General features: G+C 32.0%; 1 protein-coding gene across 2 annotated transcripts in view; it reads left to right on the top strand.

The window, feature by feature from the left end:
• The window catches only part of LOC148285818 (alpha-tocopherol transfer protein-like), a 36,032-nt gene that overhangs the window by 5,758 nt on the left and 5,467 nt on the right, over nt 1–24,807 (top strand). For both annotated transcript variants that reach the window (XM_088234648.1, XM_088233944.1), the window contains exons 2-4: nt 19,677–20,011; nt 22,759–22,883; nt 24,548–24,644. In XM_088234648.1, the coding sequence (XP_088090774.1) occupies nt 19,719–20,011; nt 22,759–22,883; nt 24,548–24,644 (515 nt within the window). In that variant the 5' untranslated portion in view covers nt 19,677–19,718. The remainder of the gene's footprint in view (nt 1–19,676; nt 20,012–22,758; nt 22,884–24,547; nt 24,645–24,807) is intronic.

Below are 24,807 nucleotides of genomic sequence, written 5' to 3'. Positions count from 1 at the left end.
AACAAAAATTGATTTTTTTAAATGTTAAAAATCTGGCTTTTTAAATGTGGTTTTTATATTATTATTTTTTTGTGTTTTTCTTTTTTATTTGGACAAATTTTTATTTTTCTACGTGTATCATATTTTCGATGCACATGGGAATACATTTTTTTTTTCCATAGTAATAAGTGTTTTTTATATGTTATAGAATTTATGAGATAAGATTATGTATATATGTTAGATCTTAACCATAAGCACCTGCTGACGAACTGCATTTCATGCAGTTCAGTAGGACTTGATAATTTGTATTTGATTTTTGTATGTTTTTGATAAATAAATAAAATAAATATTTACTTATTAAAAAAATAACATATGCATTATAAACTTAAATTTAAGGTGTACATATTATGTATTATACAAATAAATAAAAATATAAAAGATACTCTTATCAAGTAGTAGGAGAATCCTGCTCCGGAAAACCCCTTCGGATACATAGAACAGATCAACATCCAGAGCGATGTTGTTCGGCATAGCGGTAGCCCTTCCAACAGGCATAACCATCGACAGGTCGGTCCAGTATATTGGAATATGAAATACTCTACCTGACGTTAACTTAGATAATTATCAGGAAAATGCAAAACAATACTAATAATAACTTAAGGATTATCGACCATACCGCGCAACAATCGATACAAATGCGTAATCAAGTCCCTTCTAGTCTCTAAACTATTGTAGACATGCGTACCCTGGAGAGACTCGGTCGGGTAGAGCTAAGAATAATACCCGCACTCTCTCGTGTAAAGATATATCTGTCATATATCTAAATGTAAAACTAAAACTCTTTTCAAAATTCATTTGTAAATAGAACCTGCCATATGTGTAATCAAAAATTAAATTGTATTGATATTAATAACATATCTTTAACTTCCTTTAAAAGTAAAATTTCCAAAAATAATTCAAGTTATGATGTTGCGCCTTGAATCCGCAGCCTATATTATGCAGGTGATGTGCAGTTCTGTATATAGGCACATAATAAATGAACACTGTATGGTCAACTATAGTTGTATTATTTATTGTAATGTGCAACTGTGTGACCAATATTCATTTACATTTCTAGTAATATTATAAGTTTTGTATGATTAGTTATTTTATGTTATGTATAATTTTTATGTGACAACATTTACAATAACAATATTATGTGGAAACCTCTAATTGGACTTTATGATATGTATTTATGGTATAATTGATTCTTATAAATGTATAAATGTCTGTTGGCTTTCCAATGAAATAAAATAAAATAAAAATAAAATAGAATAAGAGAGTACTTCAATTCATGTGGCCCCCAAATCATCGAACCACTCTCGAGTCTACTTCGCACCAAGGAGTTGTAAAGTTTTCAGTACGCATCTATTTTCGAAACCCCTTTCAAAAACCATGTGAAATCGAATCCTATCATCGTCAATGCTTTAGTATATGTCATAGTATCAAACAATTTTATTCGTCAACAATGCTTTGAGTATATCCAAATGTCTAAAGTCAGGCTGGATTAGCTCTCTAGGGAGTTTATAACAGCAACCCTGTAGATGCCTAGACTTCTATATTACCTTCTCTTAAATGTTCTTCATCTCTGCTGTAATATGTTAATATAAACAGCTCCCCAGGGAGTTGAATACAGTCCTTGTCTACAAAAATTTGGACAAACTCAAAATATTGTTAAAATATATTTATGTAAAATATGTACACAATGGTTACTAGTTTTATGATTAAATATGTTTAACTAATTATCACAACGTCTTAACTAGTTGTGGAGCTGAGAAATTATTAAGTTCATTTATTTCCATATGAAATCATTTATCTTTTAAGAAAAAATCAATAGTTTTTAAGAGTAACACCTTTGTAGCATTAAAAAAAGGTGTTTTTTTAAAAAATATAATAGGATAACTTACGACATAATTTTTTTAGTTATCCCTCTATGGAACTGAGCCATCGTTATGTTTTTAATTTTTTTTTTTTATTATTAAGTACATAGTTGTTATTGATAATTCCTTGCAATTTTACATTGCTAAATTTTGTTACTCATCAACTTTATACTATAGCCCTTATTTTTATTTGACTACCTGGCACAATAGATCTTTACAGGTCGCTGTGACGTCAGGAGCTTATATAACACTGAACTCCATTTGAAAGGAAGAACAATGCAAGTAAATGAGGTAGTTCGGTGGTTTTTTAATAGAATATCAAACTAAGCCATACATATTTTTATTTTTATATATCGTATTATTATCGCCACGATTTTTTTTAAGTTTTGTAATAACTCCGCGCGTGACATCACTTTTTATGTTCGGTGAGTTGTCCTGCTTGGTGGATTGGCTTTCCTGAAACCAATAATCTATCACAACACTGACACTATCATTGGTTGATTTAGTAGAACCGTGACGTCATTTAAAGTACTTTATTTTTAGTGTATCATGCATTTAAGAGAAATATCGCCGTACAATGAGCAAGATCAGCCCTACGGGAAATTGAATATAAAAAACGTATTCTTACGCGCAGTTAAAATTAGAGCATTCAATTTCTTGAAAATGTTTGTTAAAAATAATAAAAATGATTTGAATAAAAACTGTTTATGTATTTTAACGACGTCATTAGTTCTTCCTAGTAAACCAGTGATAAGAGAGTTGTGATAGATTTCCAGTTTACGATAAGTCAACTGACTAATCAGCAGAACTCATCGAGATGAAAGGGAAGAGAACTTGAGTCGTCACACGCGGATTAATTTCAAAAACACAACTTCAAAAACCGCTGATAATTCGATACACAAAAAATAAAAAATAAATTTTGGCTTAGTTTAAAAGTCTTTTATTCACAAATAAAAAAGCCACTGAATATCCTTATTCAATTTATCGCTCTAATTAAAATATGTTTTATTCAATTTTTCGAAGTACTGAACTCGCCATTATATTGTATTATTTTCCAATAAACGCGGTGTGTCGGCACTGAAATTGAAAATAGAAAACGATATTATATTTGTATTATAAACAAACACGAGTATATATAGTATATTATATTTGCTTTTTCAATAACCTTTGTTTAATTACGTGTGATATTATGTATATTCAAAATTCAACACGCCTTAGAAAAACTCGCGTTTACCATATTCCTTCGTATTGACCAGTCTTGCCGATTATTTCGTTAGATAATAGGTTCTCCTGGGGCCACAGGTCATTTTAACTAGTTGGGTACCTCTAAAACCAGTGCAGAGTATTACAATTTATGCTAATCATTGTCAATGATAATTTAGTGTCTAAAAAAACAGTCCTTCAAATATTTAGATGGTACTTTGATTATTCTTTTTAATCAATTATAAGGATTAGTTTTGACGTTCAAAAAATTTTTTTTTATAAAAATAAATTTACCCAAATATTTCAATTTTGGTGGCCATTTTCAACGAGTTATAAATAACTCACTGTTCGAACCTCGGACCTCTGATCTGTGAGTCTGCCAACCAGCCACGGGACCTCAAGCCGATTCAAATTAGTACGTAAACGACTATTTTGTTTTTAAAAATTGCAATTAAAAAAACATTCATACGTGATTCAAAATGTCGCCAGGCAGCAAAAGTCATTGGAATAATATTTTATCAATTTGTTTTAGGTGATACAATATAATATTTGTGATAAAAGAATAGTTCGTTATCATTTTTAATGTAATCGAAATAATAACGATTTATAACTAAAGTCTGTTCATTATTACAAGAATTTCCAAATTAACAAACCAGCTGCGTGATATCCGACAGAGAATAGCCTAATTCCCACATATCATCTTAATCTGAATGGCACAGTAAAATAAGGGTAGATTGATATTTATAAGATTCGTTCGTACCTATTTAAATTCATAATATTTATGTTTTTCGTATTTTTTCATATAACTCCATAGTTGATTATTTTGATAAAAATATCAATAAAAACGCCTCGGATAATATTTTCAAAAAAGAATATGTATATATTAGGGTTCTTATAATTATCCAAAATATTTCAATTTTAGACTACACTAGTCATGGGCCTCAACCCGGATTCAGATAATATTGTAAAACTTAACATAAGAAATTTTAATGATAATTTTATCAAAATCACTATTTAAATTTAGTGATTACTCTCAGGTAAAAGTCCTGCAAAAAAAAAATTGACTTGAGATTAGTCGGTCTCATGGTGTACTGGTTATTGCGTTTGCCAAGCATTAAATAAAACAATAAATATCGATCAACCATAATGTATTTTATCATGCCGTGTAGATTTTTGCCGTGCTGTGAAATGGGCCAATCATGCGATATCACGCAGTGGGCTCGTGGTTTGCACGCGCACAGCGGTCCGGTCTCCGTGAATGTTCTTTACAAGCAACATCAAATGTAGAGATCATAATAATACTCATAGTACAAGCGATGAAATGGATCTATGATCTTTTTTGTCGTCAATCGGAAAGTCTGTTGATGTTTGTTTGTTTCTTGAATGGGTTTTCTGTAGTTTCTTTTTCCTGAGAAGTTCCTAGTTTTTAGTTTTACAGTCGAAATGTCCTCCTGTTTCCAATACATGCGTCATAAGCAAAAATGTAGTTATTTGCAAAAGTAGTATTTTGAGTTATATTACGTTTTAACTGTATGTTAAATTAAAAAAACTGTAATTAATCATTAGTAAAAACACAGTAAGTAAATTATACCTAAATTGTAAAACCTGTGTGTGTCTTTTTATTCATATAATAAATTACAATGAACTTCCATCAAGAATTTTCACTTACAAACTTAAATGTTTCAATTTACAAGTTTTAAACAATTATTTTTTATACTTACGCACCCACACACACGCACTCTCTCCCTTATTCATTCCCACACGCATATGTATCCTCTCCCTCATTCATTCACGCATACACACATTCACATACACATGAATACAAACGTCACACAAATACAATTACTAAACTTCTTTTCTTATATATTATGTGTCATTAAATGTAAATATACAGTGGATTTTTTTAATTGGCTTTAGCATTGTTAAGATTTTTCTACTTATTTTGTTTATGTAATAACTGCAAAAATCCCAAATAAAATAAAATAAATAAATATCTACAATGAGTTATTGCTTATAAACCTCTAGATATTGTGTTATTGCTTAAAAACATTATACAGTTTTTTGTACTGAAATATTTTTTTTACTGCTCATTGCTATGTATCAAATGGTTTAGATTTTTTTTTAGAACGTTACCTCATTGTGATTTTTTTTAAATCAGCCTTTTGCTTATGAGGGCAAAATAGGTACTACTCCGATACCAATATCATTATTTAATTTCACATATTATTGTATATAATTATAAATATACTAACATTTTTCATTTTTCATTGTAATGTTGAGTTTTACTTTTTATTGCTTTACAGCATATTTTTTGGTTTCTACACATCTTTTAAAAAATATATTATGTTGGTTTTAAAAAAAAAAATACATGGTATGGGAAATTAAATTAATATCGTTGGTCAGAAAATAAAATCCACTTGTATTATATAAACGTTTATAAACAATTGCAATAATATCTACATACTAATTATTATTTTATTTTTTTTGTCATTTTTAATTTTCCCGACCACTGTATGTGAAACGTACATAAATCAAACAACTTTGGTAGTATTTTTGCTAATGTATTGCGTAATGTCTTTACTATATGGAATGCGTGTTGGTAAGAAGATATGTTTAACGTCATGGTATTTCGTATATACGAGTATTAATGTATAGACACTAAATTATATTATATAGGAACCTACTTGTGTTTTCGTAAGTTGTGTTCGTGTGAAAGTATCTTTGCAAAACAATATAGTGGGCGTTCGTGTTTTTTCCATGCCTTATGTATGTTTAATTTATAAGGTATGTAAGTTTTTTCAAATAGGATGCGTTGAGTAACAAAAACCAAACGAAATAAATAATTTAAAAAAATAAATGAACACTAGTAGTGTTCGAGATTCAACTCGTTTTTGAACAACATTTGAAAGCTTTGGAAGAACTATTTAATATTGCAATATCCCAATTTAAATGCTCTGCGAAATATGACAGAAAAAATTCTGGCCGAACAATAGAAACTCTTCTGCGCATTTGTCAATCTGCAAAATGCATTTTATAGAGTGGACATAAAGAAATTGTGGAAGGTTTTATCGAAGTATGGAGTGAACGCAAACCTGATAAGGGCTATTGCGTCACTATATAAGGCCATTTGTGAAGGTGAATGGGTTATTCACATCGTGGTTTGACATTCCTAAAGGAGTCAAACAGGGATGTGTAATGTCACCGTGGTTGTTCAACATATAAATCGATAACTGCATGAAAGAACTGAAAGATTTAAGAATGAGTGGTATAACCGTTAACTGTTTTCTGTATGCTGATGATGCCGTGCTTCTTGCTAGCAGCAAAAAAGACTTGCAAAAGTCTACGATGTATGCAAGAAAAGCGATTTGTTTATGAATGTTGATAAATCGAAAGTGATAGTTTTTGAAAGGAATGAAAATATAACTAAATGTGAGATCAGAGTGAACGGAGATATTATGAATCAGATAGAAGAATTTGTGTGTCTGGGAAGTAAATTTACTAGAGATGAAAATACTGAGAAAGATATTGAAAGGAGGGTGAGTGCCGGGAATGGTAAATGGTGCACTAAAATCTACTTTGGCAAACAAATGTTTATCGCAGGAGGCAAAACTCGCAGTTCACAATGGAGTTCTAGTGCCAACTCTAATGTATGGAAGCAAAGTATGAAATTGAAAAAACAATGATGCAAGTAGGTTAAATGCTGTCAAAATGCGATCCCTCAAGCGAATGTGTGGTAAAACGATGTATGATAGGTGCACAAATGTCGAGATCTGTGAACTGTGTAAGACTGAGACTTGGATTATCGACAAAATCAAGAAAGGGGTGCTGCGTTGGTTTGGACACGTAGAGCGAATGGACAACAAAAAAACGACTAAAAGGGTCTTCGATGGATGCAGAAAACGAGGAAGACTGAAAAAAGAGATATGCCACGATCAAGTCCATCAAATATTTGTAGATGGACATGTCAAGAGTAGGAATAATCGGCGTGCGTGCATGAGAAGATGTATGAATGTAGAGGAAGCGAGGTCTGTATGCAAAGACAGAGTGATATAGCGTTCTATCCTCTCTGCCTATCCCTACGGGGAAACGGCGTGATGGTTTGTTGTTGTTTTTGACTCTCCAAGGAAAAATAATGAAGACTCGAAGACTGTTTACTGAAACTTGAACGATTTCTAAGAAAAAGTAAAATATCATAAGCCAAAATATTATCCACCTCAAACAAATGTGCGATACTATTATCCGCTAACAATTTTTAAAAAGAAGTAATAAATAAAAAATATATATTTATCAATTTTATTTAATTAAATGAAGGTATCGCTGGGCTCGAAAAGTTCGAAGGAAAAGTAAACATTTACTGTTATGTAAGGCTGAGATAAGCATTATCGACGAAATCAAGAAAGCAGTATTACATTGGTTTGAGCATGTTGAGCGAAAGGGCGGCTAAAAAGATTCGTGATTCGAATGTATGTAGCTGGATGCAGAAAACGAGGAAGACTGAGAAAGACATGACATGACGAAATCCATCAAATACTTGCAAATGGACATGTCAAGAGTCAGAATAATCGAGGTGCGTATGTAAATACAGAGTTATGTGGCGTTATATCCTATTTGCCTATTCCTACGGGGAAACGGCGTGGTGGTTCGTTTTTGCTGTCGGGTTATAATAGGAACGAAAATGAGCAAATATAATTGTATCTACTATCTGTGACCGCGCTTTTCAACTTTTTTGATTAGGAAAATAGCTGGCCATCCCCCCCCCCCTCCCCGGGACCAGCTTTTTCCTTGTTTAAGGGGGTCGCAGTCATGAACAATGCAAAAGTTAGGTCCGGGGGGGTAGCGACGGATTTCTTAGGATCTGGTACTACCTCCCCAATGAATAGCCGTTTTTCTTCGCTTACTTTTTACATTTGCCTTGCTTGGGCCCGCGACCCACAGGTTGAAAAACTCTGATCTAAGATATTCAAAGTCAAGTCAGAAGTTATGTATTTTGTACCACATATATTCTCGCGTTCGTATTATTTTGCATGTAATTTACATACGTATATAAACCACAGAAAAAGTGTTTGTTTCCCAATGTTATTAAATATTGCAGCATTAAGATGGAACGCGATCTCATTTTTATTCACACAAACGAATTCCCGTATTTTCTCCCAAGATGATGGCACTAGAGCAATGATATTTTTCACGCTTTATTGATATTAACTATTGGCGTGTCCCTATTGTTTTGTTTTTATGATAAAACTGTTAATTATGGGAACTAGAACCATTTTAAAACCCTTAAAAGCCGCCAGTTTTATTTGCTGTCTTCGGACGTACAATATACAAATATACAAATATAGCAAGTATTTGTGAAAAACAAAAGTCACTGACATAGAATTAAGAATAGTCCAGAAACCGCATACGCACGTCAAACAGAAGGCGACTCAACTACTCATAAATGAGTAGGTTTCCGTTTTGAGCCATTAGTTTCTTTGTAGACGTCGCTCAGTACGCAACTCCTGATTTGAAATCAACTATGCCGTGTTGTATCCTTTTAAAGTGTAGAAATTTTGCAAGGATCTTAAAGAAACCGGATGCAATCACATTTCGTGTGTAATTAGCAAATGAATGTGTATATAATTGTGAATATGCATTATTGATGAATGCATTACTTAAAAATTGAATTGTTTTTCCATCTGTCAGATTGTCGAAGAAACAAAATGAACATTTTGTTAGTGTTGCCAGGGTAGTAAATTTTGTTCCCCTTCTTTGCTCATTTAATGAGAGAACTAATGAAAATTGGATCTCGGATTAAACAACTCTATCGTAGACATATGACCGACATTTTCTTTAAAACATCAAATATTATTTAACATGATATAAAAATATCCGTTTTATGCAAAATAAAATTTGTTTTATTTTTTATGTTTAAAGTTCATTAATTCATTTACTCTTATTAAATGACCCTTTACTTATCCACTCTGTTGTGTCAATCAATATTTGCGCGTGCACAATAAAATTTTAGAGATATTAACTGATCGGGTTTTTTTTACCTTACATTTTACACATACGTGTTGTAATTATATTTTTTCCCATCATGCAACATTACGCGGCGACATCACGAATGCGCGCGGCAAAAGTGAGGCATAGTGGGGAAATTATTGGACACAGTCCGATAAATTTAAATATGATTCTACGCTCCATCTGGACTATTCTTAATTCTATGGTCACCGATACAGAAAATTTCATTCCAATACTCTTTTTAAATCCTCAATTACCTATTAGTCAATATTATCTGGCACCCACCGCATATCATCTTAATTACAAGTCGGAAATATATCTATAAATTTACCCAATAAATATATTATACAAATAAATTCACACAGTTTACCCTGAAGATGGCTCCTGTAATGGTAGCTGAAACGTCGGAACAAATCCAACACACACGTTATCACCCAAAGTGTTTTTTTTAGATGTTTCTATTCACCCATATCAAACACACATTCACCCTGATCATAAACCCACCCTCACACCCATATACACTCACACACATATTCACATACCTACCTAAACCACACTCAACTCACTTACCCACGCATCCTCACACACAAAAACTCGCACACATGCACTTCTACTTGTATTAATATCTAACTGAACTGGATTTTTATAATTGTTTTATGTAGAAAACTGATTTGGCTTTATTTGATGTTTTTTTATAATGTTGTGTATATTTTTTTGTATTGCTGTTGTTTTTATGAATAAACAAAATTAAATTAAATTAAAAGAAACATATTGATTAAAGTGACCGTGATAACCTTCGATCCTAAGAAATAAATCTGTTTGATTTTTCATTTATGTTTTTTACGATAATTATATTTTTATCTTTAATCCACAAAATAGTAATGCAGGTTATCTCATAACTACCGTGTCAAAATGATTAACGCTTTGATCAAGATAAAAAGAAAAATTTAATTTCGACAGACAGATTGATATGTTTTTTAATTTTTATCAAAAATCTTATAATTTTATAGGTACGGAATATTTTTAAAATAATCATTAAATTATATCTGTTGGTCGGCCACTTTTTACTTCTAATTTTTTGCACTGTGGAATGTAACATTTAATTGTTTGAAAATACTATTTTATTAATCAAAGGTTACATATCCATACTGGACAAATTTTTGCTTTTTTTAACTCAAATAATAATGTGTCCTCACTGGGGTGGGGTTACCCGTGCCAAGGACACTTAAAAAAAACTTTTTTTTAATTTTTACTTGTAACAATATACAAAGAAGACTAAAAATACAGAGATACATTACAGAATGTTAAGACATTTTTAAACACTACGTATTTATGTTAATATTTAATTACTGTATACCTGTATTATAAAACGCACAATAAAATAACAAAAACATAACATAAACTATACGTTTATGGAGCAGGTGATTCAATATTGATTTGGGCGAATGAGGCAATCCATTTTACATCTACCTACCTCCACTTTCCATTTTTTTATAGCCTATTTGAACATTTTCTTGTGACTAATTGGTTTAATGGACAGTGGAAGTAGGTTATAGATTTTAATAAAATAATAATCTCAGTCCCTTTGTCCGAAAGTGGTATTAGTTTGTATTTGTTTATGTTGTCTTTGTGTTGAGGATCTAGTGATTATATTATTTGTATGTGTTGTATTGTTGGGGTTATGTCTTTCGCTCGAGTAAGAATAGTTTTCCAATGTGTATGTAAGTATTGCTTTAGCGTATAATTGCTATGGTCATTAGTTGTGATTTGTGGAATTATTGATTTTTGTGCAACACATAAACTATTTAAAACTATGTCACTCGCACCACCCCAACCGATTATACCGCACTCCAAAATGGATACGATTGACATAATGCAAAATTAACCTTTAAAAGTTCAACAATGTTTTGAGTTTGTCCAAATTTTTTAAGACAAGGACTGGATTAAACCGCCTAGGGAGCTGTTAATAATATATTACAACTGAGATAAGGAACTTTTTAGAGATGGAATATAGAAGTCTAGGCATCCACAGGGCTTATGAACTGTCATTGGCTGGTTTGAGTGGTCAATGATATGAATCTCACCCGCAACAATAAAGGTTTCAGCTATTTATCTTCACAAACGTCAACAGGTAGAAGATTTGAAGGAATATAGATGTTAAAATATAGGCAAAATGGTGAATATTACACAGTGTGTAAAGTGGCCACTCAAACCAGCCAATGACAGATCATAATCCCTGTGGATGCCTAGATTTCTATATTCCCTTCTCTAAAAGTTCTTCATCTCTGTTGTAAATGTTAACTTTAAAAGTTCTTTTCATCATCATCATCATTTCATGTCCGCTCCCTAGTTGGAGAATACGCACCTCTATCGGGTGCCGCCAACTTCTTTGCGTCCTTCCAATTCAGGTTTTTGTCCCGAAGTTCTCACATAAGCTGCCGACCAACAGTCAGCAGTGGACGTCCAGGACGTCGAGAACCTTATATCTTTTAAAGGAGGCAAGCGTGGTTAAGACTCTCAGAAGGCATCCGCAGTATATGGCCTAACCAACCTCCTCTACGACGACGACAGTTGTCACCGGAGTTTGCTGCGTCCGTTCTCTTATTATTTCATTCCTCAAAAAGTCAAACCACCGCACACCCGAGATTCTTCTGAGACACCTATTCTCAAAACTCAGAATTTCGCTGTTTCGGGGCCTAGTGAGATGCCACGATTCGCATCCGTAGAGGAGGTGTTATGCAGGCGTTTACATAGGCGGCATTTGGTTTTCACTCAGTTCATTTTTGATCACCAGACAGCTTTCATACTGTTGAATATGGCACCTGCTACTCCTAGCCGCACTCCCAGTTCTTTTTGAAAGCTGCCAGTTCTTTTACATCAAAGATATTTAGAATTGTTTTGAATATGTGCGTTATAGATAGTTGCTTGTGTTTATGCAAAAACACTTATTTATAGACAACAACACTTATTAGTAGACGAAGAATTAAAACTTGAAAAAAATTGTAGTAAACATGAACACAATACGAGAATATCAGAAAAATATCATATACAATCTTTTTAAACGAGAAAAGTGTACATTCGGTATTTTTATTTATTTTAATTTATTACCTCCATGGAAAACGCAAATGTCAACAATTATCCTTTTTTCACTTAAAATTCTTATTTATTTTTTATTTTTTGTCACATTTAATGTTTATATCTTTTTAATTTATGAAAACTTAATTGGTCTTTTTATGTTAAAAAATTGTTGTTTTTAATACTGATTTTGTATGACTGTATGTTTTCTAAATAAAATAAAATAAAAATAAAATAAAATAAAAGGACAATCGAGACTTTTAAACCATGGACTGAAATTATACAATAAACTACCAGACAAAACTAAACAAAAGACTCAGACAACCTTTGCAAAAGATGTTAAAAATATTATTATTAACAGTAGAATGTGAATTTTAAAAGTGAAAACATTTTGTTAAATGTATGTAACCCGTAAGGGTTTATCAATAAAATTTAAATAAAAAAAAAATTAAAAAAATATATCACACATAACTCGTGGTAATCCGCCATAAAAAATCTGTACTTTAATAAATCTCTCATCTTTTACTATTTGCAAGACCTTGGTCCCCACTCAAAGTACAGCGGCATATTACATATAATATATAGAAGACACGACTTAGCACATCATTTAGGCTCATAATGCATATTCAGAAATTATAATCACGTACTATTTTATACTTTTTAATATCATTATTATCTATTCTATCTTACAAGCCATAAATATATTAAATAACAAATACTTCATAATTAATTAAGATTTTCATGAGTCGGGCAAACTGCGTAATAATACCTCGTCTTGAAATAATCATTATCATTATCATTGTAATAAAATTGTATACTATAAATTATAATATTTGATGACTTGAAAAATCTCAATAAAATTGTATCTATTCAAAAATCAAACATAGATTTTATGTTTTTTTCAATGGATTGCGACATTATTCCATCCGTGTCCATTTTTCTCATATTTACAAATGAGCACCAAAAGTAAAATAAAATAATAAAGGTTACAACGTCATTCCAAAGAAAAAAAATTGGCTTTGTAAGATATTGTGTTTGCTTTGACGTTACATACAGGTGTTCTTTAAACCCTGTCACATCCGGAACTACGATGATCAGTATAGGCAGGAAGACATATTAGCATCTTTAAAAAAATATTTAGACCGAATAAAATATTGAAAACGTGTGACACGTCACTCGCCCTTCTCTGCCTCCGCCAGCATTCAAATTCACTTCACATAGTATTATTTATTTAATCTGTCAAATCATTTCGTGTGTTCAATAAACCAAAAATGGAATTATAAGTAACTTCAAATCTTTTATTTCTTTATTCCTTGAGGTTGAATCTGTTAAATCATCATATTTTACAAACCCCTACAAAGTAGTAGGGTAAATACACCTTGACAGTACTAACACATTAACATAGGCGTATTAAACATTCGAACGCACTGTAGGTACGTGAATAATATTTTTCATATAAAAGGCCCATCTCACATGTATCGTCCCAATCCACACGGCATGGTAAATTAGGGTGGGTGGACACTAATTTATTATTTTCTGTTTTCGTTTTATTTGTTTAGTTTTTTACTCGCAGGTAAACACTGCATTGGTCCTAGTTTCTATACAGGGTGTTCTTTAAACCCTGTCACATCCGAAACCACGATTATCAGTATGGGTAAGAAGACATATTAGCATATTAAAAAAAAAAAATAGAACGAAGAAAATTTTTAAAATAAAATATTTAAAAAAAACAAATGGTCGCTTTCTTCGAAGGGGAGAAGCGAGGGGGGCGCGGCCGCGCGGTTGACAGTGTATCAGGCTCCCCCCTCCCCGTCCTCGTTTCTCCCCTACAGGAGTAAGCAACCATTTGTTTGTTATTTATCTTTCATTTTTAAGATTTTAGTTGTTCTAAAAAAATATTTTAATGTGCCAATATGTCTTCATGCTCATACTGATCATCGTGGTTTCGGATGTGACAGGGTTTAAAGAACACCCTGTATACTCAGGTATAGGAAACATGTTATTAAAAAATAAAATAATATAAACTAATGATAAATATCTGTACTAAAAATGATCTCTCTGGTGCCATAATCCAAGGAGAAAATACGAGAATACGTTTGTCTGAAGAAAAATCTGACCGCGTATCCTCTTAAACTTATAATTCACGTGACCTTCATGGTTCTATTGAGTCTACTGATAGATTTAGTTACCTTGAAGTCGTAAATTATTACGCTTGCTGTAATAATAAATTAATATTACTTGTTAAAAATATTTTATTGATGACTATATTCATAAAACAGTTCGTCGAATGAATCAAGGTTTATTAAATTCTAGAATTTTGGGCAACAAGTATTTTGATAGTTAATAATTTTCTGATAACCTAATTTGATTTAGTGTATTCACGAATTTATTCAAATATTGCTTCATCATATTTAAATTACAATTATAGATGATATTATATCGACGCTGGAAAGAAAATAGTTACTAAACGACATGTAGCAAATTTACAGAAGAGCCTATGAGGATGTTCAGTGGTTTTTTTTTATTTGTTCATGGACTATAAAACTATGTCAGAAAAATATATTTAAAAAAATATATGTTTCGTATTATCAGCGTTATGATTTTTTTTAGTTTTGTATTTTTAAGTTACTCAGCGTGTGATATCTCAAATCCTCTTCTCCTTCTTCTCGATAAGTTCTGCTGATTGATCAGTTGACTTACCATAAGCCGGAGATCTATCGCAAATATCTTTATCATTGGTTTATTCGAAATAATTAGTGACGTCGTTCAAAGTAGTTCGTTTTTATTAAAATCATTTTTATTACTTTTTTCATACATTTTTAAAAAACTTCGGCATACAATTTATTGTTCAAAATTTTACCGCGCTTAAGAATAAATTAAAAATATTTTTTTGTATCCAATTTCACTAGGGCTGAAGTTCTTCATTGTTTTTAATTCATAAATAATCTCAGACATACATACATACATACGTATTATTTTTGCGTGATTCCCATATAATTTAAGTAAACATATATTTGAGTTTTTCCTTTCTCTCCCCTCTTTCCTTCCCTCTTTACCATCTCCTCTCTTCATAGTATAGTGTAGATATTTAATAATTTTTTTTTTAAATTAAAAAATAGATAATATGTTCAGCAATATTTTATTTTATAATGAAAATATTATAATACACCAACAATATGTTCATATACCACTGAAGAGATTTTATGTGTAGTGTACAGTGTGATTTTCACAAAATTTGTCATCATAATACCCCTGCCCGCACCACATGGTGCATAGGGTACTAAATTAGTACATTAAATGCAGCGTATATCGATCATCTGTTACATGAAGGTAAGGCGTTGCAGTGATAAACCACCTTAATATTTCATGCCGACCTTCCCAGGAATCGAACACGGGACCTCGAGCATGATAGATAAAAAAAATATAAAAAAATAGGCGAACGCGCCAACCACTAGACTGCGAGGCGGACTTATCTCCACTCGATTTCCTTATTTAGGATTTTTACCCGAGAGCAGCCATCGAGTCGAAAGCACTCGTCTAGAATTCTGGTCCTATTTCACACACAGAACTGTATTCTTAATCCGCCCGGACACATATATCACTAAAATTGACCAGAATAATTATAATGCTAGCAATTTCTATATTTGCTTTACGAAAAATCTTTCAATATTAATATTAATATTTTTTTGCTTTACAAAAGATTAAACGGATACTACCATATTTTGTCACCGGCCTATTTTTTATTGACCTCGTGATGTAGTGGTAAACGCGTTTGCCCGCCATGCAAGCATAGGTTTTGGGTTTGATTCCCGACATGGTTGACACGAAATATTTATTTAAAGGGGTGGTTTTAAATAGTTGATAGGCTGATCCTGACCTTTACGTAGCAGATGATCGAGATATGTCGCATTTAATTTATCAATATAGAGTCCTATGCACCACTAAGTGCGGAAAGGGCATGATGTCGACTATATTTTTATCTTCGAAGGTGTAGTAATTATTCCTTTTCATAAACAGTTTACAAAAACTGACGAACCTTCATATTATGCGGATTACAGGTCAAGACTGCCAAACTGCAACTTAATTGTTATTGTTTGTATGTGTAATTTGTACGTATGTTTTTATGTAACCCAAGGACGTTATTTGTTTCTTTATTTACACTAAACAATGATTCATTTTAAATTCAATCATTAATTTACATACGTAATATATTTTTATGCCCTTTATACATTGTACTAAGTACGTTGTGCCAGTGAAAGGTTGTTCTTCAAATAATTTACGTTGCTGACGAATACGAGTTCAACTAATGTTCGCCCCGTGATGAAATGGTTAGCTCTCATGTCCGAGATCCCGGGTTCGATTCCCGGCAAGGTAGATAATATGAAATATTCATTAAATCTTAGAGTAATAAGGCGCGCTATCGCTTATTTTTTATTTTATAAATTTATTTCATAATATAAGTATACAACATATTCAATAACAGAGAATCTATACAAAACTAGTGAATAGAAAATGAAAACGGAGCGTTCTCTGTTTAGGATAGTCTCCATCTAACACGGCTCAGCCTGTTCTAAGATGTAGATTTTTTATCTTTTTGAGTATAAGTAGTTCTTTACTAATATAACAATAACAAAAAAAAACTAAAACTACTTAATTATAAATGCCTAGCTAATCAAATGCCAGAAATTAATACCACTACTACCATCACGCCATTTCCCCGTAGGGGTAGGCAGAGAGAATGGACCGCCACACACGTCTATCATGGCATATATTCCTAGCTTCTTCCACATTCATACATCTTTTCATACACGCCCTTCGGTTCTGTCTGCTTTTGACATGACCAGACTTAAGATTTTGGTTTATCTGATCATGCCACGTCTTTCTTGGTCGTCCTCGTCTCACGTTACTGTTCATTTTCGTCATATATACTTGTTTTACCATTCTTTCGTCGTCCATTCGTTCTACGTGACCAAATTATCTTAGAGACCCTTCCTTAATCTTATCAAATATACTTGCCTCAGATTTACACTCTTGCCTGATTTCATCATTCGTAACCCTGTCATACATTGATTTCCCACACATTCGTCTAAGAGATCGCATTTTAACCGCGTTCACTCGGCTTTCATCCTTCCTCTGCTATTTCCATGTTTCACTTCTATACATAAGTGTTGGTACGAAATTAATAATCATTATTATACAAATAATAATAATAATATCTTTATTGGTCATTAAGAAAAAAAAATTCATTTACATATTAAAAATAGTTTTAATACAATACGTACTTACTTTAAAAAACATTTAAATATAATCCCTAACATTACAATATTGTCTATATATTTCCAATATTTTTTTATTGCATCTATCTATGTAGGTTAATCCGTACAATAAAAAGTATATATATATATATATATATATATATATATATATATGTGCCAAGAATACGTGTTGCTTAAACATAAATAATAAAGTATAATTTATAATTTTAAAAATATATAAATAATACATTTTTTTGTATTTATTTTTATTTGAGAAGGTAAACATGAACAGAAAATATAAAAGGAAAACTAATGAAACCCACTAAACCGCGAAACCGGCTTGTCAGCAGGTTTATTATTTTTCCTTTGCAAAGAAAAAAATTATGTAAATTTAAAAAGTAATATAAAAATTATTAAGAACTAAAAGCATACGTATTTTTTACACAAAATTGATTTAATTAAAAGAATATAAATAATATGTGTACCAATTATATAAAGAACTGCGTTTATTAATCTACTATCTTTTCAAAGAAATCTCTCGCTACACTATTTTTATGTGCAGTTATTTTTATTTTAAAATTTGTTTTATATTTGGCATTAAATCATTAAATATTTTTTCATATAGATGGGATTTCGCTATATTGCACGTTGCAAATTTTTGTTTGACAACGAATGTGTAACGGAAGCAGAAATAATTTTTAAAATATAAATTATACAAATTAAGAATCACACATAATCAAATATACGAAATAATGGTATCATTAAAATCAACATTATAATAGTAAAATATAGCAGTATTAAAAAAAAACAAAATAAGAGTATCATTTAAATCAACAGAAAAAGAATATATATATAAAAGCATAATTGAAATGATAATTGAGATATGTATTTTAGAAACTCACTCAATACTACAGTAAGAAATATAAGAAATAGGAGCAATAAATCATATGCCAAATAATAGTACGTACTAAACTAATGAAAAAAACATCAAAATTATCAATATATATAAAAAGCAAATAAAAGTAAAAAGTATGGAAGGAAAGCAGATTTGTAAATTTTTGCTAATCTCGAACTTTAAAAAAATAGTAATACCTATCTTTTAAGGAAAATCGGATGGGGTGGTACTTTTAAAACAAATATTTTACCGGTCGAAAAAATAAAAAAAATAATTATAAAATTTATTTTGCAGAAACCGTCTACTTTTCCCACTGTTCAATTATTAAAAAAACACTAAGCATAACCCGATTTCGTAGTACTCCGACTATTTTCGTGCAACAGTTCATCACTTCTTCATAATATTTTAAATAATCCCACTTCGCCTGTTTATCTGAGAGAGCTCTTTCAACCTTCATCACAGCATGGGCTATCTCATCATTCTAGTAACGAGAGAACCCTTTCAATACCCATTTATCTCTCACAGTAGTAGCTGCTCGACCGTGGAATAATCTACCCATTTACCTCAGAGACGCCCTCTTCTTTATTAATATTTAAATCACGATTGAAATATTTGAGTTTTTCCTTTCTCCTAACTCTTTCCTTCCCTCTTTCCCCCTCCTCTTTTCAAAGTACAGTGTAGATATTTAGTTCATTTCTATTTCTAAAAATTTGTATTTTTTAAAGTTCTGTTTTAGAATGAAAATATTATAATATACCTACAATATCATACTGTTATTTACCACTTATTTTCTCAAATTGAATGGTTTGGGTAGGTGGTAAGAAATTACCTTATGAATATGTATATAAAGTGTTAAAATAAATAAATAATCCCCATGCACCGTTGGTACCTATTATAGGATAGTGATATTGATGATGATGATGATGATGATGATGATAAATAATCCACAAAGTGAGCATTTTGATTTTTAGCCTTTTTAAATTGTCATCAAGCTCTAATCCACCCACTATAGTGCATAGAGCTCTATATTGATGAATGAAATTCAACAAATCTCAATCATCTGTTACAAGAAGGTAAGGTGATCAGTCTTACGCTTCAGGTGCCAGTCCAGGTACTTAAATATATTGCAAAGAAAAACCCCCCCCCCATCATATAAATAATATGTCTTGTCAACCTTGCCGAAAATCGAATCCATGACCTCGGGCGTGACAGGCAAATGCAAAAACCAGTTCACAAAAAAGTAGACAAATCTCCACTCAATTTCTTTCACGCACACACGCAATGTTTGAAGACCGGCTGTTGCAACAAATTTAGATCCGATGATAACTTATTTTGTATTTTCTTTTACAGTAACAAGATATAAGATCCACCGGGTCCATTTCGTCGTTCAAAATGCCAGTCGATTTTCCATGGGATTACAAGGCGTGCTTCGAGAAGGATCCATTACTCAAGGAATCCGACATTGAAGAGCTGAAGAGATGGGTAATAAGTTCGGACTCCAGCAGTGTTATTCCTCACGACATCAGTGAGAAGCTTCTCCTCTGCTTCCACAGCTCCTGCAACCTCATCATGGAAGATACCAAGAAGTGTATCAAGACGTACTATTCCGTCAGAGATAGATCCCCGGAACATTTTGACGACAGAGATGTGTCTATGCAAACCCTGATTGATACTGGTGCAGCTTTGTAAGTAGAAACTAGAAATCTACTTCAAAATATTACTAGTTAAATTTTTTAAAGTTCATTGTAAATTTTTAAGTTTTATTGTCTTTAAACTATCGATTCCCTTTGAACGGGTTAATTATAATTCATTTATAAGTAAACATAATTTAAAAGCATTATCTAATCGAAGCACATTTGGACGAAATGCTTAAAAAAAATGAGGGCTGGTTGGACGTCCTTGATTTAACGAATCTCATAAATTTTTATTTTCCAAAACTCGTACGGGACAAACAGGCAGCGCTATTTTATAATAACAAATCTATTATAGTAGATACCAATTATTATTTTTACTCGCCTATTCAAAGACTACGCGAATTTAGCTCTATTGATATCTATTTGCTGTTCCATATCAAAATCTAAATAAGTGCTTTAATTAAATGTAGAATAATTTATTGGGTCATTTAGTCTCTGAGTAAGGAACTCAAAGATAAGGGAAATATGCGAGATCGAAGATGTCGCTAGGTGTAGCAGGCAACGGAGAAGACATTGGTTTGCACATGTGAGGAGAATGAAGCCATCCAGACTCCCTCACATTGCGTTGCACGGCCAACCCAAGATAGACGGCTCCCGGGCAAACCACCAAAGACATGAATCGAGAGCTAAAAATCAACCTGGCTAATCCCTCTTGAAACAAGCCACAAGGCCTACCCGAAGAATAAGATTTAGCCTTTTTGTGTTCTTCTTTTTCTTCCTCTTGGTCTAGTTCGTATGACCTGTTTTGGCTGCAGGCTGTCCTTCCATTTTTTCGGCGGCCTTCCTGGAAGTCTTCTGCTGCTAAGGTTTTCAATCTTTTTTCGCTAGGCTTGTATCTTCCGTGCGGTCCACATGGTCACTCCAAAAGCGCCTTGTGCTTCTTCCCCACCTCACTATGTTTTCAACACCACAGACAGACCTTATCGTCCCATTTCTGATCCGATCTCTAAGAGTTCTGCCTGCGATGGAACGTTGGATTCTCATTTCCGCTACGATGAGGTTTTTTGTTCTGTTGGTATCGGCTCTCACTTCCGTCCTGTAGGTCATGATGGGTCGGATGCATATCTTTTAAAAGTTGTTCAAATTTGATGTGTCCATTTTTATCTTAAATAAAATACGTAAACTGTGTGAATTTTATTGTTATTGGAAATTAAAGTACATTGGTTCCGGTTAATCATTAAAAAAATGTCGTTTAAGTGACCTCATCTGCTAGCTCATTAGGCTGTCAATCTTTTACCAAAATTTTCAATATCTATTTCGCATAATTATATATACAGGGTGTTCTTTAAACCTTGAACGAGGAGGGGGGAGCGGCGAGTCTGATACACCGTTAACCGCATGGCCGCGCCTCTCTCGCTTCTCCCCTGCAGAAGTGAGCAACCATTTGTTTTTTAAAAATATTTTATTTTTCAAAATTTTCTTCGTTCTAAATATGTTTTTAAATATGCTAATATGTCTTCTTGCCAATACTGATCATCGTGATTTCAGATGTAACAGGGTTTAAAGAACACCCTGTATATATAATTATATAAGTTTTTTTTTTCAATATTTTTTTTTAACAATTCTTTTGCCTCAAACTGCATATTTATTTATTCATATTTTACTCTTACAAACTATAAACAATAATAAAAATAATGTGACCTCACTGGGGCACTGGGGTTACTCGTGATGAGGACACTTAACAATATACTTTTTGAAATGTTTTTTCAATTGAGAATAAACAAAGAAGACTAACGTAATAAACCGAGGTATGCTCGATGATGTCTCTGAGGTGTTAAACAGTTTGAGGATTATCCGCATAAACTTTACATTTCAAGAAAACCCCACAATACAAAGTCCAATGGTGTTAAATCGCATGATCTTGGTAGCTAATTCACGTCTGTTCTTTGAGAAGTTATTCGATTATCAAACTTCTCTTTCAAAAGATCGATAGATTCCGTTGCTGCGAGGCTGAAAACACCTCCCTTTGCGTTTAAGTCCCATTATTGTTTTTTTGGTTTTATTTGTTTGTATTTTTTTATTTGTATATTTTGCATTGTACATCACTTCGCAGTTTACGAATGTTTAACTAGATGGCTACTCTCAAGAGAAAATCTTGAAAAAGTGAATCAAATGGAGATACATCCGCCTCGTAGTGAAGTTGTTGGAGAGTTCGCCTATCAAGCAGTCCTGGGTTCGATTTCTTGTAAAATCAACACAAAATGTTTGTTTTTAAAGTGATTTTTCACAGCAATATTTCATTGTCCCTGGACTGGTACCCGAACTATAGAACTAATCACCTTATATTCAAGAACAGACGGTCCAGATACATTACATTCTCGGATTATGAAGATCATACTCACCAATACCGCGTATACACAGACTAGGAAACGAATGTACCTCTCTTATCGACATTTTTAACTCGAGTCTGTGAGTTCAAATCATCTATTTATAAATATGTTGTGATATTCTATAGTAACGATTAACTAATAATTTGCAAAAGCTACATGCTAATGATCTGGTGTTTATTCGTTTTATATTTTTTATATCTTTTGTATGGTGACATACATACATGTATATGTACATATTTCTTGTTATTCTTATTTTTCTTTTTATACCCATGTTTTGATATTGTTTTTTAGTTTTTAATTTTTATATATTTAACTTACTCATTATATTGTTATATTTTATATTGTAAAAGGCACTTGTGCCGCATAATAAATAAATAAATCAAGTCATATTATTATGTGTTGTTTTAGGGATTATTCTGTACTGCCAGAGAAGACTGCGGATGATTACACGATCATATATCACGGACTAGTAAACTATGCCCCGGACAAGTATAACTTCAATCCTGCCATCAAACTTCTTCTAATGACAATGGGTGAGAAATTACAATATATACACAAAGGAATAACCCGCTAAGCTGGAGCCTCTACGCTGGAGGCTTGTCCGCAGGTGGGACGAGAGAATATGGAAGGAAGTTAGGAGACAGTAAAAAGTTGATTTAGTAGATTGGCACGCCAACCGACGCACTGTGGAACCAAATTCAGAATTCACCATAAAAAGTAAAAAATGATAAGTTTTTTAAACATATTTTTAACTTATACACAGACAAGTTTTGTATAAAAGTGCGTTTACAAAACCAAAAATGGTGTTTATGGAGTGGAGGGGGAACACTTTTAAATCACACGTTGAGCCGTTGCTTCATACATATTCGTATATACCAATCGTGGGCGGAAGCATGTTGATATATATGATTATATTGGCGTGTTGTGACGAATCCCCGTCTTTTATGCTACCGTATATAATATTTAAGTATTTTTTTATTGAATTTTAAAGTAAGTGGTATATTTTTAATAAATAAAATACACGAATCGATAAAGAAATATTCAAGTTAAATATAAACAAATTTTGGTACCGTCTTTTTATGAAAAAAATATTTCGCATTGATTTGATTGATTTGAATCGGGTTGTGGTCCCGTGGCTAGTGTCTCGGACTCACGGCTCAAAGGTCCGTGGTTCGAATCCCACTCTACCCCAACTTGATTCCCATTTTCTAATAGTGAGTTATTTAGAACTCGTTGAAAATGGCCCTGACGAACTGAAGAAGAGCCGCAGGGTGCAGGTACGAATGGATACGAATTCTGGAGGAGGCCAGGGCCCTCAACGGACTGTAGCGCCACTGATGATGATGATGAAAATGGCCCTCAAAATTAAATATTTGGGTATGACATAAGAACGCAAATATAGCGAGGGAATATTATTATTTAAACAGAATAATATTCCCTCACTGTCCCGTGCCGAGGGAAACATTTTACAAAATGTGAAACATGCCTTAAATTAGTCATTTAACAAAGTTAACGTAATAATAATAATAAAAATACGTAATTAATCTAATCAACCTAATCATCATTAACATAATAAACAATATAAACAAACATAATCATAACAAACATAACCAATTTATACAGACCAATAGAACAAATTTCATAAACAGTACACACATTTTCTTATTTGTATTTTACTTATTATTTTATCCTGTTTTATTTTTATTCAATAATTATGTTTTGAAATAAGCATTACCTTGCCATTTTACTGTATTGAAAATAAATAAACTAATGTCAATATGTAAATAAAATAATATTAACTAATAATAAAAAAATATTTCAAAAGAGAAATCAAAATCTGGCTGAAAATCAGGATAGAAGAAATAAAAAATAAATTGAGTGACATGTGAAATACGTATAAAAAAATTGAACCCTGTGAAGTCCTCCACAGAACAGGTTTTCCTAGTAAAGAGAACTCTTAAATTACCTTTGCGTATTAAATATTTTATAAAGTAGGTAAATAAAAAATATTAAAAATTAAGAAATGACTCTTTTAATGTTATTTTCTTGACATTATTTTTTTAAATACATAAATGAAATATGTTTTCACTGCAAAATTATGTAATAATTAAAAATTCGACAAAAAGTGTATGTACTAACAGAAAAGTATATATTTTGTATCTAATTGATATATTTACTAAATCAGACATTTTTTCAGAGAGTTGTGTGTACGAAATTGGCCCGGTCAAAGGTATTTGTCTACTCTTTGATATGCGAGGAGTAAAATTAGCACATCTAACAAGAGTTAACATAAGGTGGGTACCGATATTGTGTATTTTTTGCATTTTTTGCCTCTTGTTTTAATGAACTTTGAAACAAACTTACACTTTCAGAATTCAATGAAACTTTATTGCGTCATAAAAATACTCGATTTGCCTTTTCATAAAAGTATGATTCACACTCTTTTTGGGATTATAA

The sequence above is a fragment of the Micrasema longulum genome, unplaced genomic scaffold (genome assembly GCF_059751315.1).
Source record: "Micrasema longulum isolate JH-2025_06_02 unplaced genomic scaffold, ASM5975131v1 h1tg000002l, whole genome shotgun sequence".
In the NCBI taxonomy this organism is placed as follows: Eukaryota; Metazoa; Arthropoda; class Insecta; order Trichoptera; family Brachycentridae; genus Micrasema; species Micrasema longulum.
The sequence above is the reverse complement of the archived record's forward strand: the minus strand, read 5'-3'. Positions and strand labels throughout refer to the sequence as shown.